The sequence below is a fragment of the Cucumis sativus genome, chromosome 3 (genome assembly GCF_000004075.3).
Source record: "Cucumis sativus cultivar 9930 chromosome 3, Cucumber_9930_V3, whole genome shotgun sequence".
In the NCBI taxonomy this organism is placed as follows: domain Eukaryota; kingdom Viridiplantae; phylum Streptophyta; class Magnoliopsida; order Cucurbitales; family Cucurbitaceae; genus Cucumis; species Cucumis sativus.
The window spans coordinates 29,686,390-29,709,357 of record NC_026657.2 but is presented as its reverse complement, the minus strand read 5'-3'; the positions used below and the strand labels follow the sequence as shown (position 1 = coordinate 29,709,357).

General features: G+C 33.1%; 3 protein-coding genes across 7 annotated transcripts; 2 read left to right on the top strand and 1 right to left on the bottom strand.

Annotated features, from left to right (window-relative positions):
- Positions 1-864: 864 nt before the first annotated feature.
- WRKY24 (WRKY transcription factor 44-like) lies at positions 865-5,035 on the top strand. Of its 2 annotated transcripts, XM_011651924.2 has the most exons (6): positions 865-1,308; positions 2,285-2,652; positions 2,770-2,913; positions 3,105-3,886; positions 4,018-4,176; positions 4,538-5,035. In XM_011651924.2, the coding sequence occupies exons 2-6, from the start codon at positions 2,476-2,478 to the stop codon at positions 4,692-4,694; spliced, it is 1,419 nt and encodes a 472-aa protein (XP_011650226.1). In that variant the 5' UTR covers positions 865-1,308; positions 2,285-2,475; the 3' UTR covers positions 4,695-5,035. The 2 variants fall into 2 exon arrangements, with proteins under 2 accessions (XP_011650226.1, NP_001267637.1); NM_001280708.1 differs by lacking the exon at positions 865-1,308 and having other exon boundaries at positions 2,476-2,652; positions 4,538-4,694.
- A 1,689-nt stretch (positions 5,036-6,724) lies between these two features.
- On the top strand, positions 6,725-10,197 carry LOC101211491 (probable serine/threonine-protein kinase PBL7). Of its 2 annotated transcripts, XR_004215179.1 has the most exons (6): positions 6,906-7,093; positions 7,710-7,894; positions 8,051-8,240; positions 8,323-8,714; positions 9,306-9,768; positions 10,006-10,197. XR_004215179.1 is itself a non-coding variant. In XM_004137749.3 (5 exons), exons 1-5 carry the CDS (start codon positions 6,994-6,996, stop codon positions 9,624-9,626), a joined length of 1,188 nt encoding a protein of 395 aa, XP_004137797.1. In that variant the 5' UTR covers positions 6,725-6,993; the 3' UTR covers positions 9,627-10,119. The 2 variants fall into 2 exon arrangements, 1 of the variants encoding a protein (XP_004137797.1); XM_004137749.3 differs by having other exon boundaries at positions 6,725-7,093; positions 9,306-10,119.
- Positions 10,198-11,709: 1,512 nt separating this feature from the next.
- On the bottom strand, positions 11,710-19,980 carry LOC101210751 (TBC1 domain family member 8B). Of its 3 annotated transcripts, XM_031882422.1 has the most exons (21): positions 19,759-19,978; positions 19,027-19,096; positions 18,078-18,716; positions 17,857-18,003; positions 17,621-17,734; positions 17,172-17,230; positions 16,698-16,764; positions 16,510-16,561; positions 16,313-16,405; positions 16,104-16,187; positions 15,604-15,998; positions 15,227-15,271; positions 14,971-15,032; positions 14,469-14,538; positions 13,932-14,012; positions 13,684-13,785; positions 13,171-13,295; positions 12,758-12,842; positions 12,416-12,468; positions 11,969-12,125; positions 11,710-11,773 (listed from the first exon to the last, which is right to left on the bottom strand). In XM_031882422.1, the coding sequence occupies exons 1-19, from the start codon at positions 19,800-19,802 to the stop codon at positions 12,439-12,441; spliced, it is 2,364 nt and encodes a 787-aa protein (XP_031738282.1). In that variant the 5' UTR covers positions 19,803-19,978; the 3' UTR covers positions 11,710-11,773; positions 11,969-12,125; positions 12,416-12,438. The 3 variants fall into 3 exon arrangements, with proteins under 3 accessions (XP_031738282.1, XP_011651928.1, XP_031738283.1); XM_011653626.2 differs by lacking the exon at positions 15,227-15,271 and having other exon boundaries at positions 19,759-19,977; XM_031882423.1 differs by lacking the exons at positions 11,710-11,773; positions 11,969-12,125; positions 12,416-12,468 and having other exon boundaries at positions 12,826-12,842; positions 13,667-13,785; positions 19,759-19,980.
- Between the last annotated feature and the right edge of the window lie 2,988 nt (positions 19,981-22,968).

Sequence of the window (22,968 nt, the reverse complement as noted above, 5' to 3'; positions counted from 1 at the left end):
TTTAATTAACTTTTAAAAGGTTAATTTTAGTCTCTAAAATTTGCTTTTGTTTGATTTTAAATTTTTAAAAGGTTTATTTTTAGTTTTAAAATATATTATTTAAAATTTAAAACCAGTTAACTTGGTCCTCATATGTAATTTAATTATAATACAGCAATCACATAATTTCGAGTATGTATACCAAAACATTAAAAAAAGTGGATTTTCTTATGTAAGTAATGACTAAAATTATCATTTTGTAAGATTAAAACACACATTAAGTTTAAGTATATAAAACACACACACACACAGATATATTTAAGTTTAGAGAATGGAACAAAACATACTTTTAATTAAGGATTTTCAACAATAATAATGATAATAAACTATTTACACCGCAAATATTTTTCAAATGTTAATTTTTCTTCATTACTATCAATTATAATATTTAAATTCAGTTATTCACTTCATAAATATTTGGTAATCAACTGGCCATAAAATCTAACTTTTCGAAACATATTCAAATAATGTATTTTTTTTAATGAAAATTATAATAATTAAAATTTAACTAATTTCAATAGAAACTAATAATTTTAACGAAAATTAATTAAAAGTGACTGAATTTAAAATGGATTGAAAACACCATTATATTAAACTAAACTTAAACAAAGAAGACCAAAATAAAATATTTCAAAAGAGAGAAAAAAAAAACAGAGGTAGAATTAAAGATGTGAAAGTATAAAAAGTAAATTTGAAGCAATTCAAAAGTGGAAAGAAAATTTCAAAATGAGATTTAACCCAATTTAACCACAACTTTATTACTGAAAAGTACTTTTCTCCCATCTGGGTATTATTGAAATAAATAATGTGCAGATTCTTACACAAAGCCATGTAAACCTGGAAGCTCCACTTAACTAAAAATTTCATCATTCATTCTTCAGACTCCCTATCCCTTCCGCTACAGCACGTGCATCTCCCAATTCAACTACCATTCTTCTCTGTAGAATTTCAGTTGGCGGGATTGGCGAGACGCTTCTCTTCATCTTCGTCCCCACCTCCAACTAACTAAAACCCCCCAATAGTCTCCTATACCTTCAATCTCTTCTTCTCTAACGGTGAAAATGGCCACCACCCTTTTGTCCTTTACTCGTCTCGGCTTTCTGTTCTTTGTCTTTTTGATCTTCGCTTACACTTGAGTGATCCTTTGAGCAAATGGGGTTTCTTCTCATGTTCTGTGTTTTCGATTAATCTGTTAGTGAAAACCCAGTTTGAAATAATCCCATTGGAAGTGAAGAATCGAGAATCCATGGATGGGATTGAAGCAATTTGGTTTGTCTGTCCCCTGTTTTTCTCCTTTCTGAAGTTTGAATGTTTTAATTATTTTAATTGGTTGGAGTTGGAGTTGGACTTTTAGATTTTGATGAGTCATTTTGAAGTGGGGTTTGATGCATTTCTTTTAGTATGATTATAGAGCTTTATGTTTTGGGTGTCTGGATTTTTCTGTTATTTTAATGGTTATTGATTGTGTATTTCAGATAATGTAATTCATTAGAGTGTTTAAGGGACAGCTGTTACTGTGATATTCATTATATTGATATATTTGGCAAATTGTTTCAAGTATTGAGATGTCCTTTGTTGGGAGCTTTTTGAACTATTCTTTCAGGCCAGGACGCTTTCAGCAAGTGTTTATTATTTGACTGGTGGGCTGTGATCTTCTTCAATGAAAAGAATCCAATCTGAAGCAATTATCAAACTCTCTGCATTACTTTTAGTTGGATGAAGATAATAAGCATCATAAGCTTACTTGATTGAAATCGATTAGCTGCTTTATGAATTATTTTGCATTACAAGCAACATGTTTGCTAGGGGTGTCACAATAATCCTACATTGGGTAGAGGTGGAAAATTTGAAGTTATGAGACTATTTGGATATTAATTAATAATGAATGTATATGGACTTAGACTAGAAATGATCAACATCATAATGTGGATTGTCCTATTGGTGTTTGTGCTCTAGTTTCAATATATGATGCAGCGATAGATGTTTGGAAGATTATAATTGGATACTTCTTGTGTGGTGATCTAGTTCACTGGGACAATAACTTTTCACATCTTCTTCAATTATTTGTCATCTTATACAAAAAAACATATTTTTTAGGCTTTGTTATGCTTTGTATAATCCAAAGTGCTGGGATGTTTTGTAATGCTTGACGAACTTCACAAATAGCGCAGACCCACTTTCATTTGTTTTTAACGATCAACCCTTCTTCACACTACACTAAAATTACATTTCTCGTGTATTATAGGTATGCAATCTCTTTGATGACAAACAATGTAGAAAAGCATTGCTTAAGAATCCAGCCATGATTCTTTCCTGGGATCTTTCAAGCTCGTAATTCCGAATGCTATTGGATACAACATTCCCAGAAACAATTATTTGGTCATCAAAGGTTTCTTGAATATTTATAGGTGTACCATTTCTGCGTTCTTGCACATAATGGACAATAAAGCAACAGAGAGAGTTGTTATTGCCAGACCAGTAGCTTCAAGGCCAACATGTTCCAGTTTCAAGTCGTTCTCTGATATTCTTACGTGTGCATTCGATACTTCTCCACCGAATATGTCATCCGAAACCAGGGTTGCTGCCATTAGACCAAAGACAGTGAGGTTTAAGGTAAGGATAATCCTGGTCCATCATCCGGGTGATTTATTCCTGTGATATTTTACTTCTACAGTTCTCATTTTTGTTTAAAAAAATCTCACTTCATGATGTGACATTCAACATTTTCAGGGAAAAATATCAGAAACGATCCCTGGAACGAACTCTCATAGTTCATCTGATACTCTCGCTGTATCAGAGATCAAAACCACTGTTTTATTCAAACCTTTGGCGAAGCATGTATCAAAAAGGACTGTCTCTCAGCTGTCACTCATGGCAAGTGGCTTCATAATTAGAACTGTTTATACATGTACTTCTATTCCGTTGTACGTACTCTGTCAAAGATGCTAGGATATTGAGTTTGGTTCAGATTATCTGTTTGATTGTCTCTAATGGTATTTAATGAAAGAATAGAAGGTTTGAGCACTTGAAAGTCTACTGACTTTGCTGGATTATCTTTTAACCAGGGGAACACCAATTTGCAAAACTGTTTACCACCTCCACCAGTTGAGGTCTGTATTCAATGTCCGAATCAAGATGATGGCAATTTCCAATCTGCACTGACCTCAAATCTCTGTATTCAATGTCCAAATCAAGATAATGACAACTTTCAATCTGCGCCGACATCAGATCTTCCTCAAAACATCACATCCACTGTTGAAAACAGTCAATCTATTGGAAGCTCAAGGGTGACTTTAAGTTATAGCAAAAAAGATCCAACATTGCTTCGTCCTCAAATTAGTGGTGCTCAGCCTTCTTATGACGGATATAATTGGCGGAAATATGGGCAAAAGCAAGTAAAAGGAAGTGAGTATCCACGGAGTTATTACAAGTGCACACATCCAAGTTGTCCTGTCAAAAAGAAGGTTGAGAGATCATTGGATGGGAAGGTTGCTGAAATTGTTTACAAAGGTGAGCACAACCACCCAAAGCCTCAACCTCTAAAGCAAAACTCATCCGGGACACAAAGGGAAGGGTCAATATCAAATGGAACTACACAAGATACAAATCCGGAGCTATGGTTCAATTACCTCAATGGGCGGATAGAAGGTTGTGAAAGTAGGATTGAGAATCACATCGAAAAAACTTGTCAAGACAGAGTTACAATACCCTTTGACCCGTTTTCAAATCAAGAAGTCAATGCTAGATGTGGAATCTCCGATAATAATTCATGCGGTCTAAGTGTAGAATGTGAAGAAGGAAGCAAAGGACTCCAGTCCATGGATGATAAATTGCGAAGTAAAAGAAGGTAAGAAAAAGCTATTTCAATTTTCAACTATGGTCATTTTATACTAAATTTGACTCTGACTTTCTGCTCCTATGGTTTAAGAAGAGCTTTGCATCTTAAATAAACAAATCTTTTATATGTTCAATTTCTAGGGGTGGAAAAAATCCAACAAATGAAGGTGAGACATTAATTGAAGGTGTTAATGAGCACCATGCAATGGCTCAAGATTCCACTGGTATCGAGATTTCTGGAAAAGGCGTTCGCTGGAGAAAATATGGGCAGAAAGTTGTGAAGGGTAATCTATACCCACGGTATGGAGTTAAAAATTTGCATTGATTTGTTCTAACTCGATTTCATTTTGGTTTTTTTTCCATCACCCTTACCAAGTTGCCTAATATTATTGGATGCATCGTTTAATGCTTAGTTGCAAAAGAGACCCTTCTGATCTTTCTTTTCTTGTCTCTACAAATTCTAGATTTTATTAATAACAGAACTCCCCATTGAAAGTTGCCAGTCAAAAGAACTAACCCCATTCAATTTAATAACAGAATGAGCATCTCACCAACCTTGTGGCTTGAATTTTGTATATCACCCACGAGTTCTGCTGTTGAATTTTTTTGGTTGCTTATATATTTTTTCCAGGTTGATCTCACTTAAGCTTTCACCTTGCAGAAGTTACTATAGATGTACTGGCCTCAAATGCAAAGCACGCAAATATGTCGAACGAGCATCTGAGGATCCGGATTCCTTCATCACAACTTATGAAGGAAAACATAATCATGGTATTTCACTTGGAACTTCAATTTCTGTAGCTCCTGAAATGGAATAAACCAAAAAATAGAAGCAAATGAATGTAGAGCAGCTCCCTTGTGGAGAGCAGACCAAAGCCAGCGTGTGGAATGGAGACATTCAAGAGCCTTGGTTCAACGTAGCATCGGCATGTCGTTTCGTCTTCAACAGGCAGTTCCTTTGGACTGCTCTTCATTGTGCTGCTTTTAGTTTTTATGCTTCCAAGTCTTTCAACTTCCACTTTTTCATATTTTGTTCCTAATCAATAATACATTCTGTCCATTGTGATACTCATACAAAAGTTTTGAGTAAAGTTTCAAGCATTTTCATTGAGTTTGTTACATCTTATAGACATCAAGCCAACATAATAGCTTTGTTTTTTTTTTCCTTCTCTCCTTTTAATTATAGAACTCACTATACTTTTCTGAAGCAAAGAAGTTTCTGTCTGAGCTTTTTATACATATACTTATATGCTACATATGTCCTTTCTCATAAAAAAAAATAAAAAAAAGTCAACTAAGTTATTGCTGACATCAAACTTGTCTTGTTGGCCAGCTATTGGAATTTTGAATATTTATCATCTCATAGGTCCATTAAAATCAAACAAAATAATACAAGTTCATCATGTTCTGCTCTCTCCTATAGGTTGAATGATTCAATAAAGAGAGAAAGAAGAAAAAAACAAAAATTCCTTTCCGGGGAATCTTGATTTGAAGGAAGAACTCATCTTCCTTTGAATCATGTCAAATTACATTTTTTAACAAGAAAATTGTCTAATCTAATCTTCACGCGTATTCTTGAATAATGAAATTAAAAATAATCAATATTGAATATTTAAAATGTTGTCACTAACGAAAACTCAAAACAAATTCCATTTCACAAATTTATACTTTAATATTCCCGTCCACATGTTTTTCCCCAACTTTCTTTGGTTCTTCAATAAGATATTTTTGACATCCCCTCATATTGAAGTACGTGTCACGTTTGTTTCAAAAAAGAAAAAGAAAATATATTAAAACATAATTCTGTTTCTAAAAGATTCTATTTTAATTCATGTAGTCTAATTATGTTTTTTTAAAAAAAATTCAATAACAATCATTATTTTCACTAAGAAAAATTAAAAATATATTCATACATCAATAAATTTATTTGTATAAAAACAAGGATTATTTCTCAAAGTAACAAAATAAATTAAAATATTTAGTAACTGTAACAAAAATTTAAATTATGTTTAAGTCTTACACTTATATAATGTCTGGATATAATATGAAATTTTGATATATGTTAAAAATATTTTGACAATTACCTGTAATTATTTAACAAATTGGAATAACAATAAAAATTTAAGACTTTGTTTTGCATAGTGTAAAAGACTAATTCAACGCTAGGAAGTATGATATTTTAAAGAAACAAATAAATAGATGCCACGTAGGTTATCAAAGGAAGGTTCTAAACAATATTTTAATCCAACGTGATCTCAACTACTCCAACAAAATGGAAATGACCCGTACGACACGTCGGTTGATGCAGGTCAGCCCAACAAAGTGCAAAACGGGCCCAGCAAAATAAGAAAGGCCCAATCGAAAATGAGTCCATCACTAAATTTATTTTTTATGTTCGAATTTCAATCTATAACTAAATTTCTTACTTGGGAAAATGGGTAGAAAGGAAAGTTGAAATATAACTATGACATTAAATTTAAATTATAAGAAAAATATCATCGTGTTTTTAAAATCCAAAACTAAAATATATATTTATAATACTTGAGAGCGTTTGAGATTTAAATTATGGATATGCAACTACGATAACTTAGATAATGTTTGATATTGTCAAACGCACTTCATAAAATTTCTCGATTAAAAAGAGACATTAAAAAAAAGGATAATTATATAATTAATAGCAAAATTACTGATTATAATATTTGTAACTATGGATTTAAAAATGAATTTTCTCTTATAATTATACTTAAATTTTGATAACAAAAAAAATATATTTTATAAAAATGGAAAATTTAATATTTTAATTTTCGAGGGAAAGTAAGAGTAATTTTTGGAAGAAATATATTGAGGAGAGAAAGAGAGAGAGAGAGAAAGTAAACGGGAAAAGACAAAGTAAACATTTCAAGGAGACAGCTGAAGGCCATTTGTGATTTTCAAGTTCTGCGGAGCTTTCTAAAGAAACTGCTGCCTTTTAAATTCGTTTTCGATTTCCACAATTTATTTTTTCAAAAGATTTATATATACTTTTTTTGTTTTTCCAATCTGTTTACTTCCTCTTTTTGATTTGATGCTGCTGTTGAAGTTCATCAAACACTGCGAGAAAAGGAGATTGTATTCAGCATGATTTGGATTCCTTGTTCTGGAAATTCAAACAGGAAACTCAAGTCCAAGAAATTGAACAAGTTGGAATCTCAGAACACTCGAGTTGATCTGATCAACGGTAACGTCTATCACTAACTCTGTTATTTCTTTCATTGTATCTGTTTCTTCGCTGTTTGTTTTTTCAATTCACTTCGTTCCGATGGATTCGGTTGAGTTTTCGATTTCTTTCTTTGACTTTAGTTTCCGTAGAATTTTTTGTTTATCGATGTAGGTAGTTCGTTCTTTGAGTTCAAACGAACTGCAATCCTCTAGAGTTATAACTAAACCAGGTTCATGTTTAGTGCGAATCGTTGGACGTCTGATTTGCATTGAGCGATTTTTGGCTGATAGACGTCCTTTTATTAATCGTTTTAACGATCCAGTTAGGCTGTACATCAATCAGCTATCTGGTTTTCGAAATCTACTTTGAATTTTGCTCTGCATTGAAGCTGTATGATAAACTTCTTCGGTACAATGGCGATTTCAAGACTGACGGTTTGAATATAGCTAGAAAGAACTATATCGGATTGATCCAGAATACACAATCGGATCCTGACATACTTACTAATTGAGTCAGGCAGCGAGATGCTTATCTATTTGTTAATCTGGAGTTCATCATGTCCTTGAGTTTCCTTGATTCTGTTTCTCATTTGTTTTTTGGAGTTTTCTTGTGTGATCTGTTTTTCATTTTGTAGGGAAACTAAAGACAATTTCCTCCTTCAGTGAAACCTCCAAAGGTGGAGGATCTGAACCTATCAAGGCACAGATATTTTCCTTCCGGGAGTTGGCAGCTGCTACCAGGAATTTTAGGGCAGACTGTCTTTTAGGAGAAGGAGGTTTTGGTAGAGTTTACAAAGGAAAGTTGGAAAGCATCAATCAGGTTGGTCTTGTTTTAGGGGAGAAAAAGAAGATTAGTTCTATAATTATCAAGCGTACATACAAATTTTGGTTACCAAATATCGAATCCTTTTAGTTTGTGGTACTTCAAACTGAAGTTGGACGTACGTCTTAAAATCACTTTTTTCATTCATTGTAGGTTGTGGCAATCAAACAACTCGATCGCAATGGGTTGCAAGGGAACAGAGAATTTCTCGTTGAAGTGTTGATGTTAAGCCTACTTCATCACCCAAATCTAGTTAACCTGATTGGTTATTGTGCTGATGGAGATCAAAGGCTTCTGATATATGAATATATGCCTCTAGGATCTTTAGATGACCATTTACATGGTATAGAAATTTCTACATACTCTCTATACTTTAACTGCATAGAAAAATTCCTTAGCTTACTCTTGTTATTCTTTTTCTGCAGACATTTCACCTGGTACAAAATTTATAGATTGGAATACAAGAATGAGAATAGCTGCTGGGGCAGCTCGAGGATTGGAATACTTGCACGACAAAGCTAGCCCGCCAGTTATTTATCGAGATTTAAAAAGTTCCAACATTCTGCTTGACAAAGGTTATCATCCCAAGCTGTCTGATTTTGGATTAGCTAAACTTGGGCCCGTTGGGGATAATACACATGTATCTACCAGAGTTATGGGTACTTACGGATATTGTGCTCCCGAATATGCAATGACTGGTCAGTTAACTCTCAAGTCAGATGTTTATAGCTTTGGCGTTGTTCTTCTAGAAATCATAACAGGCAGGAAAGCAATTGATGATTCAAAAGCTGCAGGGGAGCAAAATCTGGTTTCATGGGTAAGAGATCTCATGTTTACTCATCTCTACATCACTTTTTGGCTTTAAAAGATCTGATAATTCTAAGACTCACCGTTTTTCGTTTTTATATAACTCAATAGGTAGAAACCATTTATCATCTGTCATATATCTGGAAAAAGTTGTCTTAGAAAGTAAAAGGTATAAATAGGTTGTGTTTGACAATCTTTTAATACTTTTATCATTTTCGTCCGTTCAAGTCACGTACTTCTATGAAGATGACAATATGACAAGAAAATTAATGACATGTTAGTTTTTATGGTACATAACATTAGTCTTTCCTTATAATTTAACTATAGTATCAGGAACATTTGCAAAAGTACAAGAACCTAAATATAATGAAGTATAACAAAGCAAATTACATAGACTATATCATTAGGAATTATATCTATATGTTTATGACTTATCATTCATACTGATTAGGACCCTAATCTTATAGCACCATTACAAATGTTTCTCAGTATGTAGTAAATATTAGTTTGTTGTTGAAGCTTATCTTCTAGTAGATTAGTAACGCAAACCGTAAAACTGAAAATATATTTTATATTTATTATACAAATTCTTTTATTGCAGGCAAGACCATTGTTTAAAGACCGTCTGAGATTTGCGCAAATGGCCGATCCAATGCTTAGAGGCCAATACCCTTCAAGGGGTTTATATCAAGCTCTTGCAATTGCAGCAATGTGTGTTCAAGAGCAGCCAAATATGCGACCTGTGATAGCCGATGTCGTCACAGCTTTATCTTATCTTGCTTCTCAAAGATACGACCCTGGTATTATTTTACCCAACGACTCCCCTGGATCTGCCTATACTCCTCCAAGAGCCAACCGAGATTCTGATAGGAAACTTAATGGAGGTAGAAGATACGACAGGAATCCAACTAAACGACTATAATGATGCTTGTCTTCACTCCATCACACCTTTTCCAGCCATACAGTTGGATATACTACGAGGAGTACCAAAGGTGATTCAAAAGCTTGATTGAATGCACTGGATGGTGCCTGCTCGAATATTTACACGAACATCATCAAATCAGGTGCATTTCTCTGCTCCATTTTGCATTTGTTTATAGAATATAGAGATAGGGTATATATATACACACACTTGGTTTTTGTATGATGATTGTTATATATATGTTATTCCCTTTGATATTAGTTAGGTATAATTACTTGAAAAATGGACTGAGGTTTTCTAAGTTATAGGCATCGCGACCGGTTACTTTTGTGCTTTTTTTTTTCTCCTCTTTAATTGAAGAGTTCTTTTGTGTATTCAGGTATGAGAGATCTGTAAAAGTGAAGTGTGAAACTAAAACAAAATTTTACATATTGGGTTGGTTTCAATGGTTTGTTATTTTATATTGAAATGTGGTATATGCTCTTCCTATCTCCATGTTTTGTTTTTTAGTGCAATAAGGTATAGAGAAAATCAAACCAAAGACTGAGGTACGTTCCCTCTCTTCACTTAATCGCAAAAGAGTTTATTTAATTAATAAAGTCAATCATTCATTAAATTAAAGGTATAAATAAGTCATATTTCATAGACCTAAAATTCAAGTTGTAGGCATAGCTAATTATTTTCGGCAAAGCCTTTCTTTCTACGAATACTTTGGAATTATTATCAAAAAGAGAAGAAAAGAAAAAAAAGCTATGGATTTAGTTTCCGAGAAGAGGAAAAAAGAGGAATTTTGGATTTATATGTTAACTCAGGGGTGTCGTTTGTATCTAAGGCGTGAAGATCTATGAGTTATCATTTTTAGGATAAACACATTGATGTAGAAGAAACAGTACTCATTCTCTTTAAGAAATAATAATAATGACAACAACAAAACAATAACAATAGAGAGCATTCATTCCCTTTTAAAAAAATAATAACCACAATAGAATTCATTCCATAAAATGAATTTCGGATTACCACTTTTCACTAGTAAAGAGGGTTTGTTCGTTTCAAAGTCATGTCTTAAATAATATGTTTGTTTGTTTTTGTTTAATATATCAAAACATTATTTGATAATTTTAGAAACTAAAATAGTGCGTATAACATTTCAATGATATTTTAGTTTTTCATTGAATTTATTGTTGCCTATTAAAACATGACTTTATGACAGTAACTTTAAATAATAAAAAAGGCCGTGGAAAGAAAAGAAATAAAAGCCAAAGAACAGGATTTTTTTAAAACAATTCTAAAAATGTAAATCAATTTGAACAAAAAATGTCAGTATAGGCAGACATTTTAAAGCAAAGCCCGAAAAAGACCCATAGAAACCAATAATCATCTTTAAATTAAATATATGAGCAAAATTAAATATATAAACAACTACGGAAAAAAAACTATAGTTTTGATTTCATGTTTTACACTTTTATTCTTGGGCTTATATTAGATATTTGACCTTTTTAACTTTAAATTAATTAGAATGGGAAAATTGTAAATAGATTTAAAAGTGAGAAAATTAGAGAAAATAACCTATTTAAATATAATAAAATAAACTAAAATGTTTACCTACTAACAAAATTTTAGATTTTATTAAATATCATTTATTGAAGTATATATAAGTGTTTATGAATGTCTATTATTACTAAAATCTAAAATTTTGCTACATGTTATATTTATTAATTTTGACAATCCCCTTTAACTACAAGCAATTTAATTATTTAAGAGTACTACTTAAAGGATCATCTATCACGGAAGAATCTTAACTATAAGCCATTTAATTCTTTAAGAGTACTTAAAGGATCATCTATCACCGAAGAATCAAAAACGAATTTGGAAATCAAGAAACCAAAGAAATAAAATTCACAATTTGCAAATAAAATAAAATAAAATAAAACATTTTAAAATCCGAAATAAATAAAACTTGAGCTGACTAAGGCATAGAAATCAAAACAAAAGCGGTTAGAAAAAAGCAATTTTCACAAAAGTCAGAAGAGAAAAGTGAGAGTAGTGAGTGATAATAGAAGTAAAAGTAGTAGTTGTACTTGGATTGACGGAGGTTAATGGGATTTTTAAGGTTGAATTTGAATCCAATATTCTTTTACTGGGTTTTCCTGTATAGATAGAGAAAGTACACTTCTTCACGTAAGTATAATTTGTTCATCAACCATTAATAGAAAACATATAATTTGAAAGTAAAATAATTTACATCATTACATTAAATAATCCTCACCTGAAGGAAACAAAAATGAAAAAAAAAAAGAAAGAAAGAAAGAAAAAGAACACACCATATTTTAACTTTAAACTACCTGAACGCCTCATTGTGTGTTGTTGAACTTCACTCTGAAATTTGGTTCTTCACCTAAAGAAAGAAAAAAACCTTTCCCTTCTTCTCAATGTGAAGAAATAAAAAAGAAAGATCCTCTAGGCTATGTCCGTCGACCCATTTGAGAACAGAAATTCAAGCTGGAAAAGAAAAAATCAACAAACCCGAGTTTGCTTCAGTTTTTTTAAAATGTCACAGTAATCAGTAACAACAAGTGGTTTGAATTTTTGATGACCTCTTAGTTGAGATATACACATCGGATGTAAGTTGTTTGACAAAATACAAAAATTAAAATAAATATAGCTTTGTCAAGAGGTTTAGCCAACGCAATTTAGACAGAGCTTCTTAGAAGGAAAAGATTGAAAGCGATGTAAATGCGTGTTGTTCGGTTACCACAACTGTATATGAGTTTCATGGCTTGGAAACTAACCTTTAATTGCTGTTCATCATCTTCTATTCAGAAGGTTCCTCGGTCGATTTACCCTGCCAAGTACATTGTAATTCATAATTAGAGAAGAATGAGTTGTAATGAACAAAAAAGCACAAGAGTTTTTTGCTGCGCAATCTGCTTCCTAAGAGACATGGGTAAAAGAGATATATGTCTACTAGCACATTAATAATTCAAAACAGATCAATTAATCAAATACTACTAGTAGACAGCATTTGTCGGTTAGTTCATTCTTTATGCTTTCGAGTATATGAGGTAACGTGTTTGTAATTGCGACCGATTGATAATTCTTGTTTCTGGAAAGTGGTTAAACTAAAATAATACCTTGTTTCGATCTCGCCAGCCCAATGCAAATGGCAGCAAACTAATCTTTCTTTGATTTTCCTGTGCTGATCCTTGATTACGTGACCTAAAGAGCAGGAAACCCTCATGAAAATGAAATTCATCGCAAAACGAAACATTCCTGGCATTTATAAATTCTTCATACACCATCAAGAAAACATTAAATTTTGTTTTAAGAGCTAAGAAGGGAAATTGTTTTAAATGACAAAACTGTTTAATAAAATATCATAATCTATTTGTTGTAGACAGTGGTGCTTGAAATCTACTGCAGATAGAGTGATATTTTTGCTATATTTGTAAATATTTAAATTTATTTTGTAATATTTGAAAAAAGTCCAATCAAGAATCAATCTAATGCATAGAAAATCAAATATTCTTTTAAATATCTTTTATACCGAGGAGATGACGTTGCTTTAACTTGACCAGATTCATATTGTAATGTAGCTTCCAACATGGATTCGGCCATCACCACCCTCTTCTCCATCTCAGCAAGTGAAGCCATTGCTTTCTCATATTTATCCTGTACTTGAATAATAGAGAACAGATAATCACAGAGGGAGAAAATCAACATGATCATGGTGACGGTTGGAAGAGCTTCAGAATTTATGCAGGCTAGGATTTGTTTCTATCTTGTAGTACCTAGATAACAATCAGCAGAAACCAGTAGCATATACTTCATCCTTATCATACATATGCACTAATCGGAGACTTTTTAGTATAAATACCTCTTGGTGTTAGGTTTATCCCTTTATTTCATTCATCAACTAAATGTTTATTTTTTAAACAAAAATCCTTTAAACTAACTCAAGCAATCTAGGGTACCAAAAAAATTGAAGTTTGTGCTTCATATATCAGACTCCAGCAAAGTAATATCAGAGATCCAAAAGTAACCTGAATAAACGCCAAACCTGAAGCATATGAACAGCATATTTCTGAGCTGCTACGTCTTGCTCAGCATTTATTCTAGCTTCCTCGGTTACTCTTTGCTCTTGTTCAACACGCATCAACAACTACAATGTAGAACAATCGATAACAATTATATATGGAAGCAAGCAATTCAACTGGTGGTTCAAAACTTAAGACTCAGTTAATTATTGATTTAGGATCAGGCTACCCTATCAGAATGTGACTATGATGTCATGTCAGCTAAACACACCTGAAGCATTGCAACTTCTTGTTCTTTCTTCTCTGCTAGAGTTTTCTTTAGCTCAGCAACCTCTATCTCCAGTTGTTCAACCTGGAGAAAATAAGCAAAATCGTTACTGTGGACAAGAAACCTAACGTAGAGTTTTGGAAGCAAGTCCAGTACTCACACTTCGACAAACCAAGTCTCCACTTATGTTATCTGTACCTAAAAGATTATAAGTACGGGTGCAGGAGAAAACACTTTTTGCGTAGTTCTAATGAAAAAACCACTGATTTCATGCCCCAGGGGATGTAGGACATTGCAAATTAAAAATGCAGTATATTCAGAAGAGATGCAACTTAGGTTTGAATTTTTACTTAATATTTGTGACTCCAATTTTATTTTGCAGCAAGAAAAAATGGCTATATTTAAAATTTAGACACGAGATGCCTCAGGTTTTCTTTTTCATTGTAACTAGAGTTGGCTCATCTTGAATTGTAGTTTTCAAAATGCAACCACGACAACAACAAGCATTAGGAAGCTTTCCTCACAAACAAGAGATTGTACCCTGGCACTTAATAGACGTCGATTATCTTGGGTGACCATTTCCATGAGTGCCGTTTCTAGCTCCTCAGCTCTGGAAAAAATTATAAAAAAGAAACAAAAGTTTCAAGAACCATCTTCTTTAAACAATCACACGAAGAGTTAGTTCAGCTGAAGAAGCAGGCTTGTTTTTGCCCATAAGTCATACACCATGCAATTCACATTAAAGAAGGAAAAAAAATCTTGAAAAGCCCTCAAGGAAGCAATAATGTAGTAGTCGTGTTGATAAGATATAATGAGTAGGAGGCGAATAAACATGACTGGAACTCAATAATAGTAGGTGGTTCAAACTGCCAAGAAATCAAAATCATTGAATCTTTTTCTTTACAAATTTTTTCCTAAAGTGAATATCGTCACTCCAACATTGGTCAGTCCATCATTGATGGAGTCTGTGGCAATCACCCAGTAACCAATATAAATGATCAGATAAGAAGAAAAGCCAAGCCCAATAAAATATAGTATTAACCTCAGAACCGCAGATCTTTTCTCCTCCAGCAACCTGCACAACTCAACCTTCAACCATACTACCTGCACAAAAGCCGCTTATATTAAAATAAACTCAAACAAGGGAAACCCTTAAATATCAAGTACCATTTTATAAGTATTGCTATTGGAAATCACACTCGGGTGAACTAAATAGAATAAATGATGATGATCTTCCTGCTTTATGGTTATAAGGGGAAAAATTAAAGAAGGCCTTTCAAATTGAAAAATACACCTACAGTAACATAGAAACTTGAAGCAGAACCTCCAGATAAATATAAATCCTACATGGAAAAGAGATGCACCAAAGATCAAAGGGTAACATTTTAACTTGACAAGTCCTTGTGAAATAAATATCATGACAATGATAAATAATAAAAACTCTAGTAGTTCCTACAAATGTTCCTTTACAGGATCCACATTCTAAAACTATAAGGGATGAGATTCTCCTCAAGTGCAGCTTGCATGCCAATCACTAACAATCACAACCAAGTTATTTATTGAAGGACACATCCTTTTTGTTGTGTCATTGACCTTCAGAATGAAGAAAGCTTCAAATAAATATTGGCGAACAAATATTTGGTGACACCAAATTACCCATGAGAAAGATAGTTACTTGTTCTTGAAGGTCTGGGAGCGACTCTGTTTCTGAATCACCGGCTAATCCACTAAGGAAGTCATCAAGATTAGGGGTACAGGGTCCTGCATCAGCTCCTGCAGCTTTCTTTTTCTTCTCTGCAGGTGATCCAGGATCATGCTTGAAGCTATAAAGCTTGGAAGCTAGCCCTTTGGAATCCTTCCAAACCCGACCCTTCTTTGTTCTTTCTTCAATTACAGCTAGCACAGATGGCCGGAGCTTTTCTCTCAACTCTACTAGTCTTACTTCAGTTACAGTCAGAAAGCCCATGCAAGCTGTTAAAACAAGCTGGCTACTATCAAATGTGGAACCAGCAAGGGATTGTAACAGAGTGATGGCGTCCCCTGCATCTTTTGTAGTAACTAGTGCAGGACCTAAAGAAAGAGAAATATGATAGAAGTATTATGCTACACCCTCTTTTCATGCATCTATGAACTGATAAAAATTGCAGCCAACACGCTTTTACAATACCAAAGTACCATATAATTCCATCAGTGCAAGTGCTGTCCGAAACAGCATGACCCTGTTGCCTTCAAACAGAAGCACATCCCAAACTCGGAGTACTGTCACAAGATCCACACAACGAACATAAGTTACGCAGAACCATGAAATCATAGGATCAACCTAGAATCTAAATATTAATAGAAAATAAACACCAATCTGGAAAACAATAGTAAGAGAAACCCACCACTCTCCCACGGAAGCATATTCACAAATATGGAAAGGAACCAAGGACCTGAGAACCATGCCACTTGCACTCCCAAGTAATCCAAATGTTTAACTGCACCAGAAGCATAAACAAATGAGCAATTGATCCATACGTCTCATAGTGAAAATACATGCCAAAGAGATATGAAAGATGTGAAAAAAGATCAAAGGTATGACCCAATTTAGGAAATCTTTCACGCATCAATTCCTCAAAAACAAGCTGATCCACCTGACAAGAGAAACAATATTGAGAAAAATAAAAGGATAGCTGATAATCACACATACACAACTAACTGAAGCCTAAAGACTTCAAAGCTGCTTATAGACACAAAGTAATGAAAAGATTATAAATTCCTAAGCAATACCTGTGATTCTATCATTTCCTCGGTGTAATATCCATCAAAATAGTCATCTATTATTCCAACCAAAGTCCTGGAAATTTTTTGTAATCAGTTCACCCTAATATCTTTAGGCACCTAACATTAGCATGTAAGTGAAGAGATGATCTTAGAGGGCCATAGACAATCAATTCTAGTAGCCTCCTAAAATCAAACAAAGAACATGTGCCTTTGGTTGAAACTTCTCTTGGGGCATTATTTGGAAGTTCTACGTAAAAACAAATATAATATTGAATTTATATTTAAACAGCATCAATTTCCATCAGTTGATTAAGAACGGAGTCTAGCTAACAAAAATAAATAAAAAAAGTCATAACACAGAAGAAAAGATTCTGCATCTGAAACACCTTAAACAAGTACACTCAAACAGATAAAAGAGAATTAATTCAGAGGAAATAATTTAAAAAGTAATGCGAAAAGAAAGTTTACGGCATCAGTTACCAAAAGGCATTCTCCTCAGGCATCAGGAGTAGCAACAAGCCTGCAAAGAAATTCATTGCCTGCATCATTTTGGCAAGTAGAAAATATTAGGTAAAAAAATTAATCACAAATTGCATGTAAGAAATACAGATTATAGAATAAACTTCTCAATATATACAGCAATTAAAAATGAATAAAGCAAACAAACATCTAAAACACTGAAATTGGTTCGAACAATATATAACTTCAACAAAATACAAATTGTTTCAGACATTTTTGGGTTTATTGCTCGAGTTTTCTATCTTGTTCAAGGATCACCATGTGTTACCAAAAGCTTAATGGTAACACTTACAAAGGCTAGTCATATCTTGTAGATATCTTCAATTTTATTTCTTAAATGTACATTGATGAAGATCAGTATGCTAAGCTTTTCTTTGCTTGCTAAGTAGAACTTGTAACACAGAAATTACCTGACAGTAACCAACAGAAGGATTGTGCAGAGCATATGCTAAAAGTAAACGCCTCAAGGAGTCTCTACCATTCTCATCCAGGGCAGGATGACCAGGAAATGTTCGTGGTATATCCTGTAAGCAAAAAGACAAGAATTACAGCACTGTCTTTGACAAAATGCAAAACAAGGAAAAAGAAGTAGCACCTACAAATTAAAAAGATTGAATGATAAAGTCCAAGGCGCGCATCTAATGACCTTCTCAATCTGCTTTTTCAATTTTATCGGTACACCAGATGGAATATTGTTCTCATTATCTGCACTACAATTAGTTTCTTGATCCAACAAATCTTGGTAATATTTCTCAATTCGACGGGTCTTTACACCTACAAAGGCTTGCCACACCTGTAAGGTATTATTAGAGTTACAAAAAGCATCCTAAGAAAGGAGCTTGAGATGATTCAAATTTTCAACTTTACCTCTCCCCTCAGATCTTTTGGCAACCCCCCACGAACAAGGCATTCTAATTCTTCTTGCCATGTAAACAACTGATCATGTGAAACTCGTTCGGCCACAACGCCATCCCTCTTGGAGGGCTTCACACTGTTAGACATGCATTCACCCATCCTACTTTCTGCCCCAGTAGCAGATGTACTACGAGTAAGTGATCCACTAATGCAAGCTTCATCCTCTTCAGAATTTGCCACAGATGTTCCATCCAAAGTTTCTGCCTCCTCGAGTGGTGGAAGATGATCTCCACCATTAATTGTCTTTTCATCTTTCATAATCTTCTTTTTAACACGAGAGCTCATCATAATCTCAATGGCATTTAGAGATGGCCTAATTTGACACCAAGTCTCGACAACACGTTTTTGTATTTCAATTGGGTACTCTAATAGTTTTGTAGGACTACTATCCGTTGTGTCAACAGATTCAGAGTTTGAGCCAGTTGAGTCATCCCCTGTGCTACTCCTCCTCGATCTGATTTCTTCTTTATGCTCGCTAGTTTCAGCCTGCAGTATATTTGTATTTGCCTCCTCAAGAGGACACACTTGAAATGATGTAGCTACTTGATCAAGAAAGTTCTTCCACTTATAGCACCTTTCCTCTTCTTCTTCCTGATATCATGAATATTAAAAGTTAAAACTGCAAGCTTAGATAAAAATATTGGAGAACTTCCTGAGCTTATGTGATCACCACCAGTGTCTATACATAGCTATAAATACATATATAGCTTTCTGTAGCACATGCTGGAGTCTCCCAGACCAAAACAAAACATAGATTTAGCTAGCTGTCTATTACTGCATCCTCAAGCTCAATTTCATCGATAAAAAATTCTGTCAGAAACTAATTATTCATAAGAATAATTCTAACATATGCCTCTTAACCAAAAGATCGAAGGAAAGAACCAAAATGTTGAAATAATACCTTGTAAATGTTAGCATACTCTCTATATCTATGCGTGTGTTGAGGTCTCAGAGCAAATCCATAGGCATCCCTGCTCCCATAAAAATTTCGTTGATTACGACAAACACCCAACAAGCGAGCAAATGTAAATTATACACCCGGTTCAAATCTCAAGGAATACAGACAATGTTTTTCAAAGAAGAAAAATAGAAAAAATAATCTTCACTGAAATTGAATTGGGAAAATATTTATAAAATGCTAGTTTGAAGGATCATAAGCAAAATCCTACCCAATATACTAACCCACCTGGAATCTACATCCAATAAGCGCTTGCTCAACAAGGACAACAACATACTTCAAAAAAACTTGCAGTTCCACTACCCATAGCTATAGGATGCATCACGCCGGATTCAGAATCATTCTATTCCATTCCTCAGTGCATCCCTAACACTAGCTTTTACTCAACAATGTACATTCTCACTGAATCTAACGTCACTAGTAACTACTTCCAACTGAAGAACCAATAAATTCGAACCAAAACACACACACACACCAATCCTAATCCATCTTAACCAACAATGTCATTGACACAGAAGAAACAATAAAATCTAAGACGGTAAGACCTAGAATTCGTCAAACTTGGATTGTACGAAACTTCAGCAATCGAGGACACGTATAGGCAGTGCATGAAATGGAAATAAATTAAACCCTCTAGAAGTAACGCACTCGCTTCATTTTTAATTTCAATATTACCTTCTAGGCTCGAGAATGTGGAGCATAATGCTCCTCTCCGCCATTAGCGGGTGGGAGAAGGTCTGCGAGATTTGGGGATTTTCTCAACGAAAATGGAGGATCCTCAAATGAAAACTTGATCTTCGCTAACAGATCGTTTTCTTCGGTCTCTCCTTCTCTTTCTCTCTCTCTCTCTCTCTTCTGGAAATTTTCGTGGCGCGAAGATGGAATAAATGAACGGCGTTAAAGCGTTCATCTAGAGGAACGTTACTGTGGTAACGGAGGGTTTTGCTAACCTTACACCACCGTACCCTTAAACGAGACATAGAACACACAAATCAAAAGCCTTACTTTCATGGAATGCCACGTGTCGACCTTTGGTGCTTACAAAATCTTTGACCCATTAATGAACTTTATTTCCACATCTCACCTACCTTTATAACACATTTACTTCTCAAATAAATATTAGAATTTGAGACGTTCATAAATGCATCCAAATACTTACTATTATTAATTGAATTTTAAATTAGTTTAAATTTGTCATTTTGATAATTTTAGTATACTTATAAATTTAAAATAAACTAAAAAACATTATAAGAATATTTGTATGTTTGTTTTCTTTGAAATGTAGATTTGAATAAAACTATATTTTTATTTGATTTATGCTTTATTAATTTGATATTTTTATTTTACTAAAAATAAAATTCCATACACCACCTTAATTAATTTAAAAGATATCCTGTTTTTTAACCATAATTTACTAACTTTACAATTAAATAATTTAGTATTTTAATCTTCAATTCAATGGTTGAAAAATTTTACATTCATTTTATTACTTAATAACTCATAATTCAATCTCCCTCACTAAATATTTGCAACTTGACAATTTAAAACAAAATTTTCAAGTACTTAAATATTATTTAATGGATGAAAACGTGGGGATTTTTAATTTTTAATTCTGATTCATGCATTAACATTGTTTTCTATACATTTATTTCACCTTATCATTTGTTATGTTTAGAAGATCTAATTATAGGAAATTTAAGTTTTTCTCTCTATTAAATAGGTATGTGTGTATTTATTGTTGTTTTAAATAAGTTTGTGTGTGCTCGATGTTGTTGTTAAGTATGTGTTTAAATGATTTGATTATTGATGTTTATGTTTAATTTATATTTCTTTTTTATTTCACATATTTATTTTACTAATCTATATCAATGATTCTAAAAAAATTAACATCAACTATCCTAAACCTAAATTATATCTATAAATAGTTAGATGAAAATTCAAATCACAATATTTTATTTTTATCTTATTTTGTTCAAAATTAATCAATTTTTTTTTATAATTTTTATCTTATATTGTTCCAAATTAATCAAAGTTGTGATATTTTATAGATATAATTTAGGTTTAGGATAGTTGATGTTAATTTTTTTAAAGAATCATTCAGAATTTTTAGATGAGATATATCCTTACAAACGTGGGACTTTGGGGACTATTTTTCTTATTTAGCAACAAAAAATAGGAACATATACTTAAAATGATTTAAACATTGTTTAATGATAACAAGCCGGAACATACATAAACATCAATAACGGGTCATTTAAACACATACTTAATGACAACAATGACGAACACACAAACTTATTCAAACATTAAACGACAAGAGTAAACACACACATACTGATTTAATAAAGAGACAAACTTAAATTTCCTATAAATAGGTCTTCTATGCAAAAGAAACGATAAGAAGTGAAATATAGATGATAATGGATAATAAACGATCCGGTTTTCTTGTACAACTGTCGCTGACAAAATTTAATATCCCTCCACCCAACCAAAAAGCAGTAAACCAAAAGTAGTCGGGATGGAGTAAAAAACCAATACACACACACACACACACACATATATATATATATATTTGTGCTTTTAAATTATATAACAATTTCCCTCCAAACTAATACAATATATTTTAAATGATCTCTCAAAACAAAACCAACATTTGCTCCCATCCATCTAATCTTTATTTAAATCAAACTAAGTTTGAAAAATACTATGACCCATAACCCATATTATTTCCTCCATCCCAAACTTTTGACGAATAAATTAGTACCTTCAAACCGGTTTGTAGTTTCTTCTATCCATGTAGCTTCACTTCTTACTTTTAGCTCTTTGATTTGTTGAGTTTTACAATTGTACAAAACTAATTGTCCTTCATTTGATTCCATTAAAAGTTCATTCGTACTTAAAAACGACACTGGATATTCAATTCCAAAGAGATGGTCAATTGTCAATAACTTTGACCACGAAACAACATCCATATTCATCCTTCTCCATCTCCCAAATCTCAAAATCTATTTCATTATTGTTTTCAAATAGTGGATAAGAAAATAGACATAAAGATCCATTCAAAACCATCAAACTTCTATAATTATTCTTGTGATTGGAAAAGTGAAAACTCTATGGGATTGAAATTTTTCCAAAAACCTCTTTGCTCATGTCGAACGTTAGTATAACTTCTTTTTCATTTAACCCACTTAGCCCAAACCAGTAAAATGTTCCTTCCTGATACGTGTCAAACGAAGGGTGCCAAAATACATCGACATCAACAATGGTTTTAATTTCTCTCCATCTATCTTTTCTCAAATCATAAATTTTCACTTTTGAAGGATAACAAACACCTTCTCTCCAATGACTCATAACTCTAACCACTTTGAAATCTCCACATTGCACATCGTACCCAAATCCAACAGCTTGTGGCATTAAATCAACATCCTCTTGCATTTCATCAATACCTTGAGGTTCAGAGTCGTCCACAATAACTGCCTCGTCATAGGATTACAAAGAAAAATATCAGGACTACTATCACTTAGACAAATTAAGCCGTAAGAATGGCCGCTAATATTTAAAACTTTATCCTCATGAAATGGTAAAAGAATGTCGAGAATAGACGACACATATCGATCAAGGGAAAATTTGAGGATGGAGAACCCATGTTCTTTTTTACCAGAGTTGTTGATGATGACACACTTGAGGAGAACATGCTTGTGGGGAAAAGAATCTAAAAGATGTTTAGTTACAAATTTAGGGTCGTTGATGAGAGCATACCACGTTTTGCAAACAAACTTAAATCGGAGATGGAAGCTTGGATAGAATATGAATCACAACGTCAGAAACAACCACCATTATTGTTATCGTGTGATTAATAAAGAAAAGTTTAAAATGTAATTAGAA